At 44.8% G+C, this 16,852-nt stretch overlaps 1 protein-coding gene across 5 annotated transcripts in view; it reads left to right on the top strand.

The window, feature by feature from the left end:
- Nucleotides 1-16,852, top strand: part of SHQ1 (SHQ1, H/ACA ribonucleoprotein assembly factor) — a 671,809-nt gene that overhangs the window by 509,823 nt on the left and 145,134 nt on the right. For all 5 annotated transcript variants that reach the window (XM_069643203.1, XM_069643202.1, XM_069643204.1 and 2 more), the window contains one exon: nucleotides 229-352. In XM_069643203.1, the coding sequence (XP_069499304.1) occupies nucleotides 229-352 (124 nt within the window). The remainder of the gene's footprint in view (nucleotides 1-228; nucleotides 353-16,852) is intronic.

The following is a 16,852-nucleotide window of genomic DNA, read 5'->3' as shown; positions in this document are numbered from 1 at the left end:
ACCGCGCCTCGATGCCCAGGGGCAGCAAGTGCGCTCTACAAATGCAAATAAATAAATAAATATGAAATGCCATTGTCAAGGTTACTGCTTTTTGCAGGCACCAAATTCAGCATAATCCTCTTTAGGGCAAAATCGGAGGTATGCTCGGTAGATATGAACATTTCATTTTGGAAATGTATGTTTTCATGACTTGTTTTGTGCTAATGGTATTTTTCCTTTGATTTTTAGAGTTACAATTCTGTCTATGGTGTCCTGGTGTCCTTTGGAAGAAGAACTTTGTGTTATCCCCTCTACAGACATTTCAAGCTGGTGATGAAAGCTGTGAAAGATGCCAGTCTGCTCCTGGCAATGGGTAAGGTCCATCAGTACAATAAAGTATTGAGTGGTTTCAGACTTATTTTATTAACGCAAATGAACCATTTAAAAGTAATGTAAATGATTAGTGGGGCATGTATCAAAAAAATAATTGACAAAGACAACCGTTTTGGCTTTTGTATAGGCATTTGCAGACATTGAGCAACCACTACCATCCTATGCTTGGCTAATTCACCAATGTTCCAGCTGCTGTCATCATATAGCATCTAACACTTTTTACTAATATTGAGGCAAAAACATTGCCGTGCACCCTTCATTGTTTTGTTTCTAGTGTGAGGGTCAGCTTCGAATGTTTGGACACAAGGACAGCTTTTAAGTTACTACTTGACCTAAACCGATCCTTAGTTTTAGTTTTTAGGTAGGGAACTTCCTCTGCAGAATAGGGCTAGAGAGACATTTTTTCAACCCAGTTTTGTTTAATAAAATGATTTTGAGAATAACAACCTTGTGTCCGCTTCACGCCTCCACCATGTGTCATTCCTGACTCATCACACGTAGTACAGCCCCTTTATTCACGAGTGATTGGATGGACAGAGGAAATGTATTCAGGGTCTAAGGCTCCAATGAAAAGACAAGAGGATTAGCCGCTAAAAGTGTCAGGATGAGTGCACGCCAATTGTTGCAAGGACCTATCTAAGAGAGGAATGGTCTTTCTGGATTTGCTATTTTAATACACAGTGTCAGAAATATAGCCCCCAGTTTGCATCTGTACTGCACAATCCCGGGATACTACAGCACCCAGCTTGCATCTGTACTGCACCATCTCAGATATAACACTCAATTTGCTTCTTCACTTTGCAGCCCAGGTCATAGCGCCCAGCTTTCTCCTTGGCAGTCCCTTACAGCAAGTATTTCTCCCTCCTTGCTTAGGGGTACGGCTATGGCATAGATATCTTCACTCTAGTAGAAGGTCGGCCTAATTGGGCTGAAGATGAATCCGTTTGACCCACTCCTAGCCACAAGCATTTCTTCCCCCTTGTTTCGGTTTTTGCCAGGCTGTTATATTTCTGCCCACCAGCCACAGGGGTTACCCTCATGGACCAAGGTTTCCTTCATTTTCTCTGTCTGACTTCAGCCAGCATTTGAGATTCAGTCCTCAGTGGGCTTTTAGGATTCTCTCTCCTCCTCTGGTTCGGACCTCTGTAAATTCTGAGATATTTCCCCCAGCAAACTCTCAGCTCTATATCTAGGGCCTGGCATCTTGTGGCTTCCTGCTGCTTCCCGGTCAGACCACTACTTCCTGCAGAAAACTCTGGGATTTTATAGTGTTTATGATTCGACTGATTAATGAATAATGCCCTTGATTGGTGCTTCTCTAGCAACTTTACCTCTGTTGTTTTGTGATTGTCTCTTCCCTGTTTTTCTCTAAGATTTCTCCATTGTAGGTTCATTAGCTGATTGGTGCTTATTTACTCACATTCTGGGATTCTCTCTAATTATTGCTGGCCTGGTGGTGATCGAGACTTTAAATCCCCCATTTTAAAGTCAGGCGTATTTGCCTTTTTCAACAGATTTGCTCCACAGATTAACTTATTGGTGTTCTTGAACCGCACTGAAATCTCAATAAGGTGAGGGTTTGATATTCAATTAGTTAGACTGCTCCAGTGACATGCCTGTGTTGAGTTTTCTGTATTCCCTGTGTATGTATGGTGCTGTGCCTCCTAAACATACTCTGGGAATTTGAAACGGTAACACATTCCAGGAGATCCATGGTGGTGCACCTATGTGGAATGCTCTGGATTTCCTGAGCATGCATGGTGAAGTGCCCGTTTTGAAGGCTCTGGATTTCCTGAGCATGTATGGTAGTGTGCCAATGTTGAATGCTCTGGATTTCCTGAGCATGCATGGTGAAGTGCCTGTGTTGATGGCTCTGGATTTCTAGAGCATGTTTGGTGGTGTGCCTATGTTGAAGGCTCTGGATTTACTGTGAATTCCTATTTGGTGCCCTCGTTTTTAAGGTTGCGGATTCTACCGAGTACGTATGATGGCTAGCTGCTTCTGGATTCTCTTACTAATAGCATGTTTGTGCTTTAAGTCCTGGATTTTCTGAAAGCAGGATTTTGAAGGAGTCTAAGCATTTGTTCCAATTTTCTTTGTTGCTTGCCAGCAAGGAAGAATCCTGACACTTGTATTGATGCAATGCAACAGTGTGCAGAAGACAACTTTATTTCTATTCTTACAAAGGTATAAATCAAAAAACCCACTGCAAATGTTTTGATGATTTTTCTTTTCACTGGAAGTAAACACTCAGAATTCTCTGCTTCTAGCCTTGTTACAGGTGACACATGCATTCTGCAGTATCGGTGTAAACCCATTTATTTAATATCTTGACAATTAGAATATGAAATATTTAGCACAGTGAAGCACCACAGAAATGATGCCTTTCTCTGTACCCAAGGTGATGAGGAGCACATTTGAACCACCATAACAATTGTCAGACCGGTGTGTGCAGCAGCAGCCGGTTCCATTCGCAGTTCCTTTCAGTGCCTGTCTGCAGTGCTTACCTAAGTGCAGATTTATAAAACAAATTACTCGGTGAAAGGTCTTGTGTGTCTCATTATTGATCAACCTGTCACTTGACCTACTTATCCACTTCCGTACTGCCAATAATACCAGCAGAGGCTCCAGTAGCCTCATTTCTCAAGAGGCTACACATCTTCTCTCCCACTTACAGTTGACAGCCAGAGCCAGGCTTTGTGGTGCCTACATATTGTCAGAAATGGTCTTGCGCTGTCTGGAAGAGACTAAGGGAGCAGGGATTAGGATTTGGCATAAGGGAATAAAAGTGCAAGACATTGATAAGGCACACAAGGAGCTATAATACATAATCCTAGGACAACATACCAATATAATCTTTAAAGCTTTGATAGAAACTCAAATGTCAACCTGTTCCAACAGCAGAATGGGTATGCCCTGGACATTGGGCCTAGATGGTGCCCTTGTCTGCCGTCAGTCATTCAGGCCCAACTAAGCAGAATCCCGACCAGAAAAGCAGCGAATGACAGCCGCTGGCAGCAACTAGATAGAATAGGTAGCAGCAAACATAAAATCTGTCACCAAAGGTGGTCAGCAGGATTTGGCTGTGGAATGCCCCATCATATGACAATTGGGAAGCACAGACAGATCAGACACAAGAAATGCCTTAAAAGATGGTTTTATTTTCACACTAAGAAAGCCCACTTTCAACAACATCCAAATAAAGAGGATAGTCACGTAAATGTCCTGGTTGTGATGGTCTCATCTTGTTGCAGGGTTACCATATTATGCATGCCTTGCTTCATAGTCCCGGAAGCCTGTGTTGTCTGCACACTTCCCCAATGTCTGTGATTCGTGTCGACGGGTCCCAAATCCTTTTGGTTGATCTCCAGCATCTGGTTTGATGAACAGATCTACTACATTAGATAGTGATAGAACAGTAGCTCCTTGGTGGTAAGGGGAGAGAGTGACCGCCAAGATCCTCACTGTCTTTAGGGCCTATTTACTGCAGTTCATTCTAACGCTAAATTTGATTACACTTACCTGAGCCCCAGGTTCATGGATTCATTTTTATTAAGCTTTTCATTTCACGCAAAACAGAAATGGCTCCTCTCCCCCCCCCCCTTCTTTTTTTTTTATTGTGTTTAGTTCATCAAAAGAACCTTTACAATTTAAATATTAATTTAGAAAAATTATACAAAATTTAATTTACATTTTAAAAGTTCTTTCTAATTCATGAATCAATTGTTTTACATAAAGGAAAAGAAGCTTATCTTAAAAAGCTAAAGTTATACATATTCTTTTTAGATTTAACAAACAATATCCAAACAGTTAAGAGCTGTAATTCGTTCTTTTAAAACTTCAAGTAGTTTCGTTACACTAATGAGTAAATTTATACTATTTCCCCACATACATTTGTTCCATAGTGTAGATCTCGACAGTTCTGAGCCAGAGTACCAAAAACTTCCAAATGCCTTGATTCTAAAATTATATACATTACATCACCAAATGTTTTAAAGCCTGAACTGTGTTCGTAACATGGCAAAAACGGCATTCCATACTTAGAATTCCAAACTTTTCCTTATGTTTAGTCCAATTACAAATGCGATCATAAGTACAAAATTGGTTTAGTCTAAAATGCATATATCGATCTCTTGCAGCCAAACACAGGAATTGGAGAATAGATCTGGGCAAATCACCCATTTTCCTTCTATATGCAGCATGTTCTTTGTATGCGCCTATCCGATCTGATTGGAGACACCAACTCAACCGTTGAAATTTCCGCTTGTTAGCGGGTAAACATAAGATAAGATCTTCCTTAGATATAGTTGACAGATCCAGAATGTCATCCATTTTGCTTACAAATTTGCATAGGTCAGGTAATGATCTTAGAAGGATCATTTTGTTTAGATCTACATATAGTGAATTTTTAGGGGGACTCAATATCTTCCTATAGTTATTTAACAGTCTCCAACTACGTTTGTCTGATGGAGGCAATAGACCTAGTTCATGCCGAATGATATCGTTAGGGATAGAATTTGCTAATGCCAGTACTTTGTTCCACAATTTTCGCTGAACCATATCTAACATGCCATCTATATCTGCTGTACATATGTCACATATATATAGGATGCACGTTTCAATTTTTAGCAAATACAATTATGGGAACTAAAGAAATTATGGGAACTAAAGAAAAGGTACAATATTTTCGGCATAAAATGCACATTTGAGAAGTCAGAGGCTTTATTTTTTCCTCAGGAAGCTGTTTCCGCCATGTTTTTGAGTTCTGATCGGTACGTGTGTAGCCAAGGTATCTTATAACCTTAGCCACCTCTAGCTCTTCCATCTCAATTGACCAATTACATTTCTGTGTGTTCCTCTTCCCATCAGTTAACTTTTAAGTTGTGCTCTTCAGCAAATAAGTAGAAGGAATCTAACTTGTTCTGCAGCCCGAGCGGAGTTATGTCGAATAACAATAAATCATCTGCAAAGCTTATACAATCTAGTTTAAGATGTGCGAGGCATGCAGGATAAGTCGTTATATCCTTCCATATGATTTCTATATATGAAAGGTATATATAGCTCTTCTCCCCTTTTATAGTGCTACTCTTGCAGCAAAGTGCTTTCCGTCATACCGCACTGAGCTTACATTTTTATTACATTATTCAACCCTTTTATGAATTTATTAATAACTGAATCTTTTTGGGCCCCATTTTTAGCAACTTCATTTTTATGGATCCATATTTTTTCTAACCGTGTCATGTCTCCCCCGGGCTCCTCCCAGCCATTCTGATCTTCCGCAACCCTGACACACTGTATCCCATCTTTTAGGCATTGGATCCAGTATTGATTTATAATTTTAAACCTCAGCAGGTTGTGTAAACACCCCTCCATCAGGATCCTCCCCTTCATTTTCCCCAATTTCTTTCTTTCGACTTTTCATTTCAATACTATTTTTTATTAACACTCAAGGGTGACATTAAATGTCATTTTTGCTTATTAAGAAATATTGTAAGAATGTTCTTAATAATGCAGGAGGTGATGAGAAGCAGCATTAGCACGGGGACAGTCACTCGAAACAAACCAGAAAGCCAGGCGGGCCCCCAATGCAAATACTATGTCCAACCAGTCTTTTACTTGCACTCCATTGCCTCGCTCGTCATCTTAACCTGAAGTGTCCTTATCTCTTGTATAGCTGCACTTAAAGTTCCATTAGAGGCCTCACCGTCAGGAATTGCAGTACAGTAGCTTGACCCAAATCAGGCGCACACACCTTCTTCAATGGCTGTGAGTGGGTCCAAAACAAAACGATTTTGGAGGCCCTCCAAGCGCAAAGCCCTCATCTCATCTCTTCTTTGATGGCATTGAACCCTTTTGTAGTTGAATTAGCTAGTTGCAACAGCTCATAGCGATTTTAAATTGGCTGCAGCCTGCAATCCTGGAAGTAGCAACATTGTAAACATTTTTACAGCAGTAGAGAACAGACAGTACTCATCCGGGATAGCGGCCAGGTTGTCTGAACTTTTCCTGAAAAAGTAGTTTTCTCTTTTCCTTCTCATTATTTTTCCTTGCTCATTTTGATGTGCCATATTCCCCTGCTGTGTCATCGAGGCACCACTAGTGCAGTGCTGTGCAAAGTGATGGGAGCGCATACTCCACGCAAGTCAGGCGGAAGCTGGGAATATGCTCTGAACCTGCAGGCCCACCAGAGATCAATCAGTGCTGCAGTTCCCTGCGCCAGCACAGCATTCTGCATAACCTTGGCGCAGCCCAAATTAGTTCCCAGGAAAATTGACCCATCTGACCTGAAAGCTCCTTATGTCAACTGGTTGATGGGCATGAACATACTTTCCCCAAGTAACTTAGCAGTTTTGATTAACGTTGGCTACCACATTTTGCTCAAAACCCACCAGTCCTTCAGCACGACATTGCATTATTCGCACACGCCATTTGTCCCCATAATCATACTGCTCCCTCTATCCTCATTAGCGGTCTTGTATGACACCAGGGGACACTCTGGCCTTCTTTAGTTGTGCATTATATTCTTTTATGAATATGAATTTGTAATGATCCCTCATGATACACCACTATTGTATGCTTCATTTGATTATTTTGGATCATTCACGTCAATTTCACATAGTTGTCCTCATAGACATTTTCCCCTTCATCCACCAAGTGAACAGATACTCTGTTCCCTTAGATTAAACTTTGAGTTCTACAAAGAGACATGTGCATCAGGCATCCCGCCTCCGCATAGGATGCAGCCTGGGGCAGAAGAACCTTGGACATTCCTAGTATGCGTGGAATGAGAGAGCACAGTAGCATGTGCCATGTATTCACCCCCTTCACACACGCATCATTTCATCAAACCAGATATTGCCTGTTCATGAACTGTTCTCTTCCTCAGCATCATGGTGGATGCCCTCCCCATTCATTTCACTCTTCCTTCTTGCATTCAATTGTTTCGCTTTTTTCTTTGAAAAACATAAAAACAAAAGCAGCAAAGCTATACTAAAACATATCAACCTCATAACTCTCCATAAACCTAAAAATGTATTTTTCTTGATTGTCTTTTTTTCACAGTTTAGCCTTCTTCTGCCCCCTCTTTCACTGGTTTGTGATAACATCTCAAGGCAGTTAGAAAATGGAAAGAACACTTGCTTATACTTGCCATCATGTTGTCCTTTGAGAGAGAGTACTTCTGTCTATGCGAACGTCCTTAATGTGGACCCATCCATGTAATTTCACTGCAGTCTCGGTGTTGAATATATGACGATATGTGGGCCATTTGAAACGCTCCTCCTTCCAGGTCCTCATGTGGTTTTGCACAAGGACGTGGTCTCCTGGAAAAAGATGCGTTGCTGGCAGGAAATCACCTGATTGTCTACTTTTGTTTTTAGACCTCTTCTTAAAGGATATATAGTTTATAAACTTGGTTAGTTCTTTAAGATACAGATTGAATTCTCCCCCACCCTCCAAATAGCAGAGGTAGAGTAAGCATCAGAGATTGTACGTGATGGCGGAATTGGCACATGCATCTCCGCCCTGTAACAATCTCATGGGGAGTCATGTGATGATCTCCCCGAGGTGTATGTCTTAATGCAACCAAAGCAAGCGGCAAGAAGAGTACTCAAGATTTTTCAAGCATTTACATAAGCTTAGCCATTCACATTTTTAGCAGTCCATTCGCCTGGGATCCCCCACCTCGGGAACACCTCCATACCCAGAAATTTGGCCGTAGAGCAGGCATCATTCTGGGCATGGGGACCTGCCTCAAGCCAACGTGAGAATGGACACACCACTACAAGCAGGTACGTGTAAGAAGTGCACCTCTCTTACATAGCAAGGTAATCGATATGCAAGTGCCGAAAGGGGCCTTCCAGTTGTGGCAATGTTATCTGTACATCTCTCAAAGTGTGACCTGGTAAAAACATTTGGCATATCATGAAATTACTCACGTACCCAGAAACACGTTCATACAGGTTTGGCACAAAGCAGTCTTCAATTATCCTTGCAGTCACATGCTCTTCAATACTTGGGAAGGATAGTGAAGCTGTTCTAATGCCAATTGTAATCGTTTCTTTGGCATGACAACCTTTCCTGTGCTATCATGTTTCCAAGCCAAATCAGTTGGAGACGGAGAGCACTGTGAGAAACCAAAGTCTGTCTCGCTTACTAGTCCCCGGGGATCTTTCTCAGGTGCCCAGGGCACAGCCATCGCCTTTGAATACTGAACCTGGTGGTGGACCGGTGCGGGAGGATCACCTGGGTGGGGGATCTTTGGTGAGTGGGAGTGAAACAACAGATCGTGAGACGCAGAATCCCCTCCTTTCCCATGCCCCATTTTATTTTATGGGTTTCTCCAGCATCCCAACTCCCCTGCTCCCTCTTTCTGCACAAACAATGGGCAGAGGAAGAAGGTGACTGAGGCTAACACTTATGTATCTGATTAGACATGTCCATATAATCGGGTCCGGCAAAGTAAGGCACTTCATCTTAATCACATACATCTGATACCCATTAGCTCTGAGAACTGTTTGATGTCTTGTTATAAACCGGCAAGTGAATGAACTCTGAAATGCGCAATGGTCAAGTTTAATCCTGTCGAAAAGGGAATTAATCCTGTCGAAAGGGGAAGTTAAAAGGTGATTGCTTTAAGAGAAACATCTCTTTGAACTTGTGATTGTGTTATGGAACTACCAAGACTAAGAGACAATGGGACAAATAACATAACAGAGAGATAAAATGAAAGTCGAAGTGGTCCTGTGGACACCTATGGAAAAGGCCTTGCACATTCGAAAGTCTTCGACATCAGTGAAAGGTCCGAGCCCGACCGAGGGAGACCTGTAATATGGAATAAGATAGGGGAAGGGAACCCCTAACAAATGTGAATAAAGCTTGGGAAAGGGAACACCTGCAAGTGCTGTGATTGTGAGGTCTGGGCCCGACCGAGGGAGACCTACGTGAACTTTTGATTTCTGGATACACTACACGTCATGTTAGGGATAGTGTTACAGACACGCCTATGCCCACGTCCCCTTTCGATCCTCGAAAGACAAGATGCAATACTCTGCGGTTACCACTAGGTTTTGTTAGTATAGGCCATTTTGATTTCACAAAGTCTGATAGGACTGTGTTTTATTTATTATTTGATGGTAGAGCTACGCCCCATCATAGCTAAAGGGCAAAGTAGAAGTTTTTCCAAACCCCAAGAATTGACTAAAGGTTTTGCAATTTGTAATTCTTGTATCCATGTCATACCTGTGATACCATGCCTCCCTTGCAACACCCTCTCTTTTTCCACAGCTCTTTTTCAGCATCTGATGCTTCTCCCTGCAACTCAAATTATCTGCAATATTGGGATTGCATTGAAACTTTCTGGCAATGCATCTTTTCTTTGCTCACTTTCAGTACTGCTATAAGTGGTATTTTTCTTCCTCACTAGGGTACAACACATGTGATCTCTCTGGCATATATGCTCTGTCGGCCCTTTCGTTTCCTAGTGAGAAGAAATCTTGCCCTCTTGTGTGGGCTTTGCACTTTATTAATGCAAGTTCTACTAGGAGTGGTAACATTTCTAGTAGTTCACTCAGTAATGCTGCATGCTGGCCGGGAGTGCCATCACTTCTTGTGAACCCTCTCCTTTCCCACCTTGCTAGTCCTGAGTGTACTGTAGACGTTAACATGGGCCGAGTCAGAGAAGATGGTCACTGCTTTGCCTTCTGACCTGTTTAGTGCTGCAATCAATGCTATTAGCTCTGCTGCCTGTGCAGAGTAATGGTTTGGGAGCCGTGTCTGTGAGTACACTACAATTCCTCGCCTTTTTGTATTCATCGTCCATACCCTACCACAGCGCATCCTGAGTGCCTTTGCTCTGTAGATTGATGAATGCTGGAACTCCTGTCAATCATGTCTCCTCCTTCGATCGCTTCTTCCTTAACTAGAGGGTTACCTTCACTCCTGTCGATGCATGCTACACAGTCATGCACATAGTCTCCTTCTACTTTTTCTGCAATGAACTCTGCTGGGTTTACTCACTGGCGTCCGTAGGCTTGGTAACACACGGTGCAACACTCATGGTGTCACCCCCTTCCTCAGGGGGTGAGTGCCACCATGAGTTACTGCAACCCTGATGACCACTGCTGATGCATGTACCGTGCATTATCTTGTTGAGTGCAAGGGAAGCCTGCACTGCTGTACCTCTTCTCTTCTTTGTGAAAGAAGTGTGCACCACTGATGTGTGTGATATGCCTGTTTGCCCGTGTATGTGGGGAAAAATGCACTGCTCATCTGCGGGAACCTTGCACGCTTCTTCGCATGCGGTGACTGATGTATGAGAGGGAGGTTAGTACTGCACCTGTTCTCCGTGCGATGAAAGTGTGCACCGCTACTCAGCACTTTGTGTCTGAACACACTGCACTAATGGTTCACATGCTGTACCTGTTGGGTGAACATGCGCCTTGAACTGTTCCTGTTCCCTGTGGGAGGGGGAAGCACTGCTAATCTGTGCCCATGGTGTGTGTGCGTGTGGGGGCTGTACTGCGCATGCTCTCGGTGTTAGGGAATCGTGCATCAGTGCAGTGTTCTGTAAATGCACCAAAGTCAACCGCTAAGAAGTACACATTGGTCCGTGCAAGCGCAATCCTGCAGAAACAACTCTGCACTCCACATTCTCTGGTCTATCCCAACCACCATAAGGTCCCATCACATGCCATGTCAGTCACGCGCACTATTCAAACCCACACAATGCTCACCAGCATTCGCACTGCCAGGAGACACAATGGTGGCAGTTGCACTGCTGTATCAGTGTTGCATGGGAGGGAACAGGGAAGGTTGCACTGCTGCCTGCGGTGCGTAGTAGTTCTGTGTGTCACAGAAGCTTGCCCTGCCCGAGTGGCCAACATTAAGAGTGGCACAGCACATCTCTTTTTGGAAGTACTGATACTTTCTTACATTTAACCTCACAGCAAGGGTGGATGGAGACATGGCTGGTGCCAGCCTCCCTTTCTCCAAAATAATCTTGCATGCACTGTCACACATACGCAGTATGCACACTCTACTTGACACGCATAAGTGTTTTCACTGTTAACGTGTGTTAATCTATTGGCTCTGTCAACGGTCATTGCAAACAGCACTCCCTGCCAGCTTTGCCACTTTCAAAATCTGTACGTTATGCCTCACTCGCTGCAGCTGATGCGTTCACCACCACCACCGCTGTCGTGCATTGTGGCAATGGCAGCTTTCCCACTTTCCGCAATTCTCGCTCACACTATGTTGCGGCCACAAGCCCCCGGTCTACCCTAATGACGCCCCTAGTCTCCAGTTCCGTATAACCACTGTTTTTGATAGCATTCCATGAACGTCTGGAAGGCGGAGAAGTTCCTAGGGAATTTTTCATTGACGGCGGACTATGCATAAAGAGTAATGTTTTATACAGTGCTTACTGCTGGACTTGTGGCGCTGTACTGCAAATAACTGCAATGTGCCTCCAACAGTGGGCCTGATTTACAAAGCTTTTCGAATAGGGCAATCCCATTGGAAAAGGTTTTGTAGATCAGACCCAGGGAATCGATTGTATTGGACGCGTGTTCAAATATATGCAGATGTTTCTGCTGAAAATCTCAGATCATTCTAAAATGCTGCTGGTGTTTATTACTGCCTTTAATTCCCGGCTCTTGCAAGAACAAATAAAATGACTGTGATCTTGGGTGAAAGTCTGTCCTCTTGGGAAATGTGCTAGGTAAAAACATCTATATCGGAACATTAAGAAAGTAAAGTGCTAAGCTACACCGCCTCTGTCCAACACAGAAATTCAGCCTTCTAGAGGTCGAGGCGCTCCATTTCTCAGTGTGCGCCGTGCAAAATAAATACAAAATGTACTATGTTATCGGCTGACCAAAGCATTGATGTCTTCTTTTGCACAGATGGCGCGTTTGCTTTTATAAAAAAAGTGTGTCGAGATTGTTTGAAACACTGTTTAAAAAATAACAAAATAGGGGAGTTATGTTATAGTGGAAAAGCCTTGCTGGTATTCACCAGCCTAAATAACAGGCAGCCAGCAAAAGGTATTGGTAATAGACACCAATTGGCAATTCCTCTCTGTAAATCAGGGGATGATTACTTTTAGCTGAGCAAGAACATGCTGAAAGGAGCCAGGCAGTGGTGCCACCCAGTGCAGGCCGCACGCCCACCCCCTCATAGTGACGCCTTTGGGTTTACTGTCCTGTACCTCACCACTTCTATTGCTGTGTTAGTTGGTATTACCTTGTACCCTGAAGCACTGTGGGTAGTCGGTGTGGTTTTTTGTTTTTGCCAGTATGGCAAACAATGCATGTTCCACGTCCAACACTACTGGGCTCCCCATAGTTATTGGGGAAGCCTTTTCAATAGCGAATGCAACCGCAGCAAGTGCCTCCTCACATGAGAAGTGTCTCTGCATAACTGCATCCTGTGATCCACTGTGATATGCACGTGGATTGTGTCCCGGACCTTTTTCTGTGTGAGTACTGCTTACTTTTCCATCGGAGTGTGAAAGCAGGTGTGTGATGCTGGAAATGCATCTGAGGGACAGGGCCTCTGAATCCTTGTCCTATTACTGTTTTTATCGTGTGTTCTGTCGTGTTTTCTGCCCAGGAGTCCATGTGGGACTCCTGGCAGTGCAGCTCTCTTTTGGTTTGGTGAACAGACCCATGGGATACCCTTATGGCACCCATGGGTAGGGGTACAACCCTATGCCCCTAGTGTATGTTTTTGGGCACCTGTGGGTGGCCCACAGAGCAGGGTATGGGCTGGTGGCAGCTCCATGCTGAACTTGACAGGTGCTCTGGGTGTCCTCCATTTTGGGATACCCAGGCCCTGCCATTGGGATCAGTTGATTCCTGATAGAAACAAGATGGCCCCTGTGGCCTCTTGCTTTCCATTGCCTGTTGTCTTGTTTTTCCCAAAGTCCTGGGAAGCCCTGACTCTGTCCCTTCCCCCTGACTGGCTGTTGGGTGGAAGTTCCATATATGGTGTTGTTGTGAAGGCCCAGCTAGACTGACTGGAGCCTTCCCAGTGACTGTATGTTATGGGTACCTCCTGTGGGTGGGACCTGGGTGAATGGAGTGGGTGACCAATATGCACTCCTTGTTGTGGTTGTCTGGTTTCTGGCATGTGAGACAAAGACTGAGACAGCCCTGCCCGAAACTGGCCTGAATGCAGTGTGTAGTGTTGAATGGCTGGGTACTTGTCCCAATCCACATTCCTTGTTGTGAGTGTCTGAAAGGGAGGAGTGTGGCCTGAATGCACTGTGTGCCTGATTGGCTGACTGACTGCATGAATGCCCTTCTGTGTGATTGGCTGCTGTGTGTGTGCCAGCAGTGTGGATGAGAGACAGAATAGTATATCTGGGGACCTCTCACCACTGGAAATTGTTCAGAAGCATTCAGAAGCTGAAACTCCACTCAAGAGTAACTGGAACTGCTGATCCTCGACGTCCAGCTGGAAGAAGAAGACTTGCTGCTGCATTTGCTTCGACAGATCTGAAGGTTGCCGAATTCGTCGAGGACTGATCCGAGAGAGGACCTAGTAAGGCGCCCTCTTCCCGTGCTCCGAGGGACCATCGAGCACCGCTGAATCTTCGCCGAAGCGCCCTGGAAGTCAGACCCTCGAAAGGCTGCCGACCCGAGACGGGACCGCCGAGGAGATCGAAGTGAAGCACCCGGACATCGACGCCGTCGAAGTCCATTGCCGTCGACCAGGGTTTGCAGGTTTGTGTAACCGCTGGAGGCCCGTCGAAGTTGTGTTGCCCAGCCGTGGGGACCACTTGACGCCGTGCCGCCGACGACTGGAGCCGTCTGCTCCTTTGCCTAAGAACATTCAATCGAAGGACTCTCTCGACCGCTTCGTCGACCGCTTATCCTGCCGGAGAAGTCGAGGACGACCAACGCGCCGAGGAGAAACCTGCCGGTGGGTTTCCCGCCACCCGACGACCTTAAAGACTCGGATGACTCGACGCCCTTGCTGGGCTCCCGTCTCTACAATCTTTGCGGTCCAGAACTATTGTCATCGAGGTGCCCCGCACACCTCCGCCTTGCAGGACGCCGACGCCCCGACGCCGACGAGCACCGCTCGGACGAAGCTGCCGCCTCTTCGACATCGTTCTACCTCGTTTGTCGACGGACGTTCGACGCCCCGTGCCTCCCGCTTGAAAGGGAAGGCATTCAAGAAGGGCCGTCGATTCCCCGTCGCCGAACACCGAGTCCCTCGACGTTTGTCGACGCCTTTTCGAGGAACTCGACTCCACCAGGTACATTGGGGGGGTAAAAACATTATAGGAGAGAATAAGACTTGCAGAGCAATATATGGACTGGGCTTGTGTTATATCTTTCTTTACAGGTTGCCCAGGTGGGGGGATCTCCACACAGAACTGTGCCTAGTGGTAGGGGTCAGTATTCTGCCTATTGCTCAACCATCTTATTTTCTCTCCTCTCTCTATTGCTGGTTTCCCTGTATTGGTCTGTGTGACATTGTACAGTATTGTTCATGCACTTCAATGAGATCTAGGGTGGTACCACTTTAGGATTGTAAATATTTGCCATTGTAGATTTTGCCAGAGTACAAAGTGAGTTACTATGATAAATGTACATAACCTTAACTATTGATTATATAAAGACTGTGTTCTAACCAATACAGAGTGTGGATATTCCTTTGTGGGGGCTTGGGGATACACTGTACTTAAGAACCAGCCTGCATCACCTCCTGAGAAGCTAGGCCTTGATTGCTCGACCATTGCTACCGAATAGAGAATCTTGGCTGGGGTCTCCTGTGCCTCTCCTCCACCATATAGGGAGTGGGAGTACAGACACCCCCCACCGGTCGTTGAGGCCCGTCTCTCACAAGGTGAAACTTCTATTTGTAATTGGGAGTTGCTAACACTGCTGCGTGTGCGAACTTGTGTTTTAGCTCATCAAAATGTTCGCCCATCTGAGCTGTCCATTTTCTGTGTTTTGTTTTTCTGTGCCTCTTTCAGTGCTTGCAACAATGGCCTGGCATATGTAGAGTAGTCAAACATCCATGCTCTGCAATAGTTGCACAAACCCAAAAATTGCTGCATCTCTTAGAATGTTTTTGGTTGTGGGGTCTTGTGTATGGCCTCTATTCTCTCTGGCATTATTTTTCTGCTGACACATTGTGACCCAGGTACACCACCTCTTTTTGACAGTGTTGCAGCTTTTCTCTGTGCACGTTGTACCCTTTGTCGTCTTATAAATTCAGTAGTTTGTGTGTCCCCTCTGCGCTCCTCTTCTGTCTTGCTGCACTGCAATAAATCATCAACATGCTGTATTACTGTGCTAGCAACCTGCGAATTGCTCAAATCCATTTGTATCAATCTGTTAAAGATACCTAGCCCTTCGCAGTACCCCTGAGCTATCCTATTGTGTTTGGACTGCGTCCCACGATACATAAAGGCGGTGAGATACCTGGAGTCTGGGTGTAGTGCAATAGAATAATGTGTTCTTTAAGTCCACCACTGCAAAATACTGTGCTTCTGGGAAACACTGCAAGGCATTGTCACTGGGTTGGGAACCATTGGATACCCTGCCTCAATGATGTCATTCAGAGGGAGTAAATCCTGTATGAAACACCACACCTATCTCTTTGCTTTCCCAATTAGATAGATGGCTGTGTTGCAAGGTGATGAGCTCCCCTGTATTATGCCTTGCTGTGGGCCTGCTGTGTCTCATATATGCCCTCATCTGCTTCTCGTGAGAGTGGGTACTGCTTCACTCGTGGCACCACTGCTCCCTCTTTTAACTTGATGTGTACCGCTCCTGCCCCTCTAAGTATTCCTACATCATGTGGTCCTGCTGTCCACAGATTCTTGGGCACTTTTTACAAATCTTCCTGTAAATATTGTGCTTTCTGTTTCGTTAGCTGGGACATCTGCGGCATTGCCCTTTCTCTTATGTGTGCTGGACCAGGTAGTCTCAGTTCGAACACTAACTCTCCTTCATTGTCTTTTGTTGCAAACAACTCTGTGCACTTACTCCTGTTAATGTCTTTGTGGCATCAATATTGAGCGCCACGCCATGTTGTTCTCATCAGTGGCAACTAGTATAATCCTGTCTTTTCGTACCACTACTTCTTCCCAGTACCGTAGAGTGTGTGTGCCTGAGCTGACTAAGGAGGGACAATGAGGCCTGAACAAAAACGTGTTGGATAGTCGAAACACCTTCCCTTCAATCCCTGGTAACCATCCCAACAACATGTGAACTCTGTACATGAAAGCCTATGGTGGGTGGTTTCCCTCTCATTGTGCTGTGTGCATAGTATGCCTGAATCAGTACTGCCACCCGAGCTGGATACATCCCGGGTGTGGTGCACACCATCCCCTTCTCTGAGAATGAAATTGTGGTGTTAATATTGATGGGAGTGTCTGCTGAATACAGCATAGATGCTACAATATGTTGTGTCGCTATCGTCAAGGGTAAATCTTTTGTCAGGCAGACTTTCAAAATTG

This window comes from Ambystoma mexicanum, chromosome 2p (assembly GCF_040938575.1).
Source record: "Ambystoma mexicanum isolate Mex_15411 chromosome 2p, UKY_AmexF1_1, whole genome shotgun sequence".
Taxonomy (NCBI): Eukaryota; Metazoa; Chordata; class Amphibia; order Caudata; family Ambystomatidae; genus Ambystoma; species Ambystoma mexicanum.
This window is presented reverse-complemented; position numbering and strand designations above follow the sequence as displayed.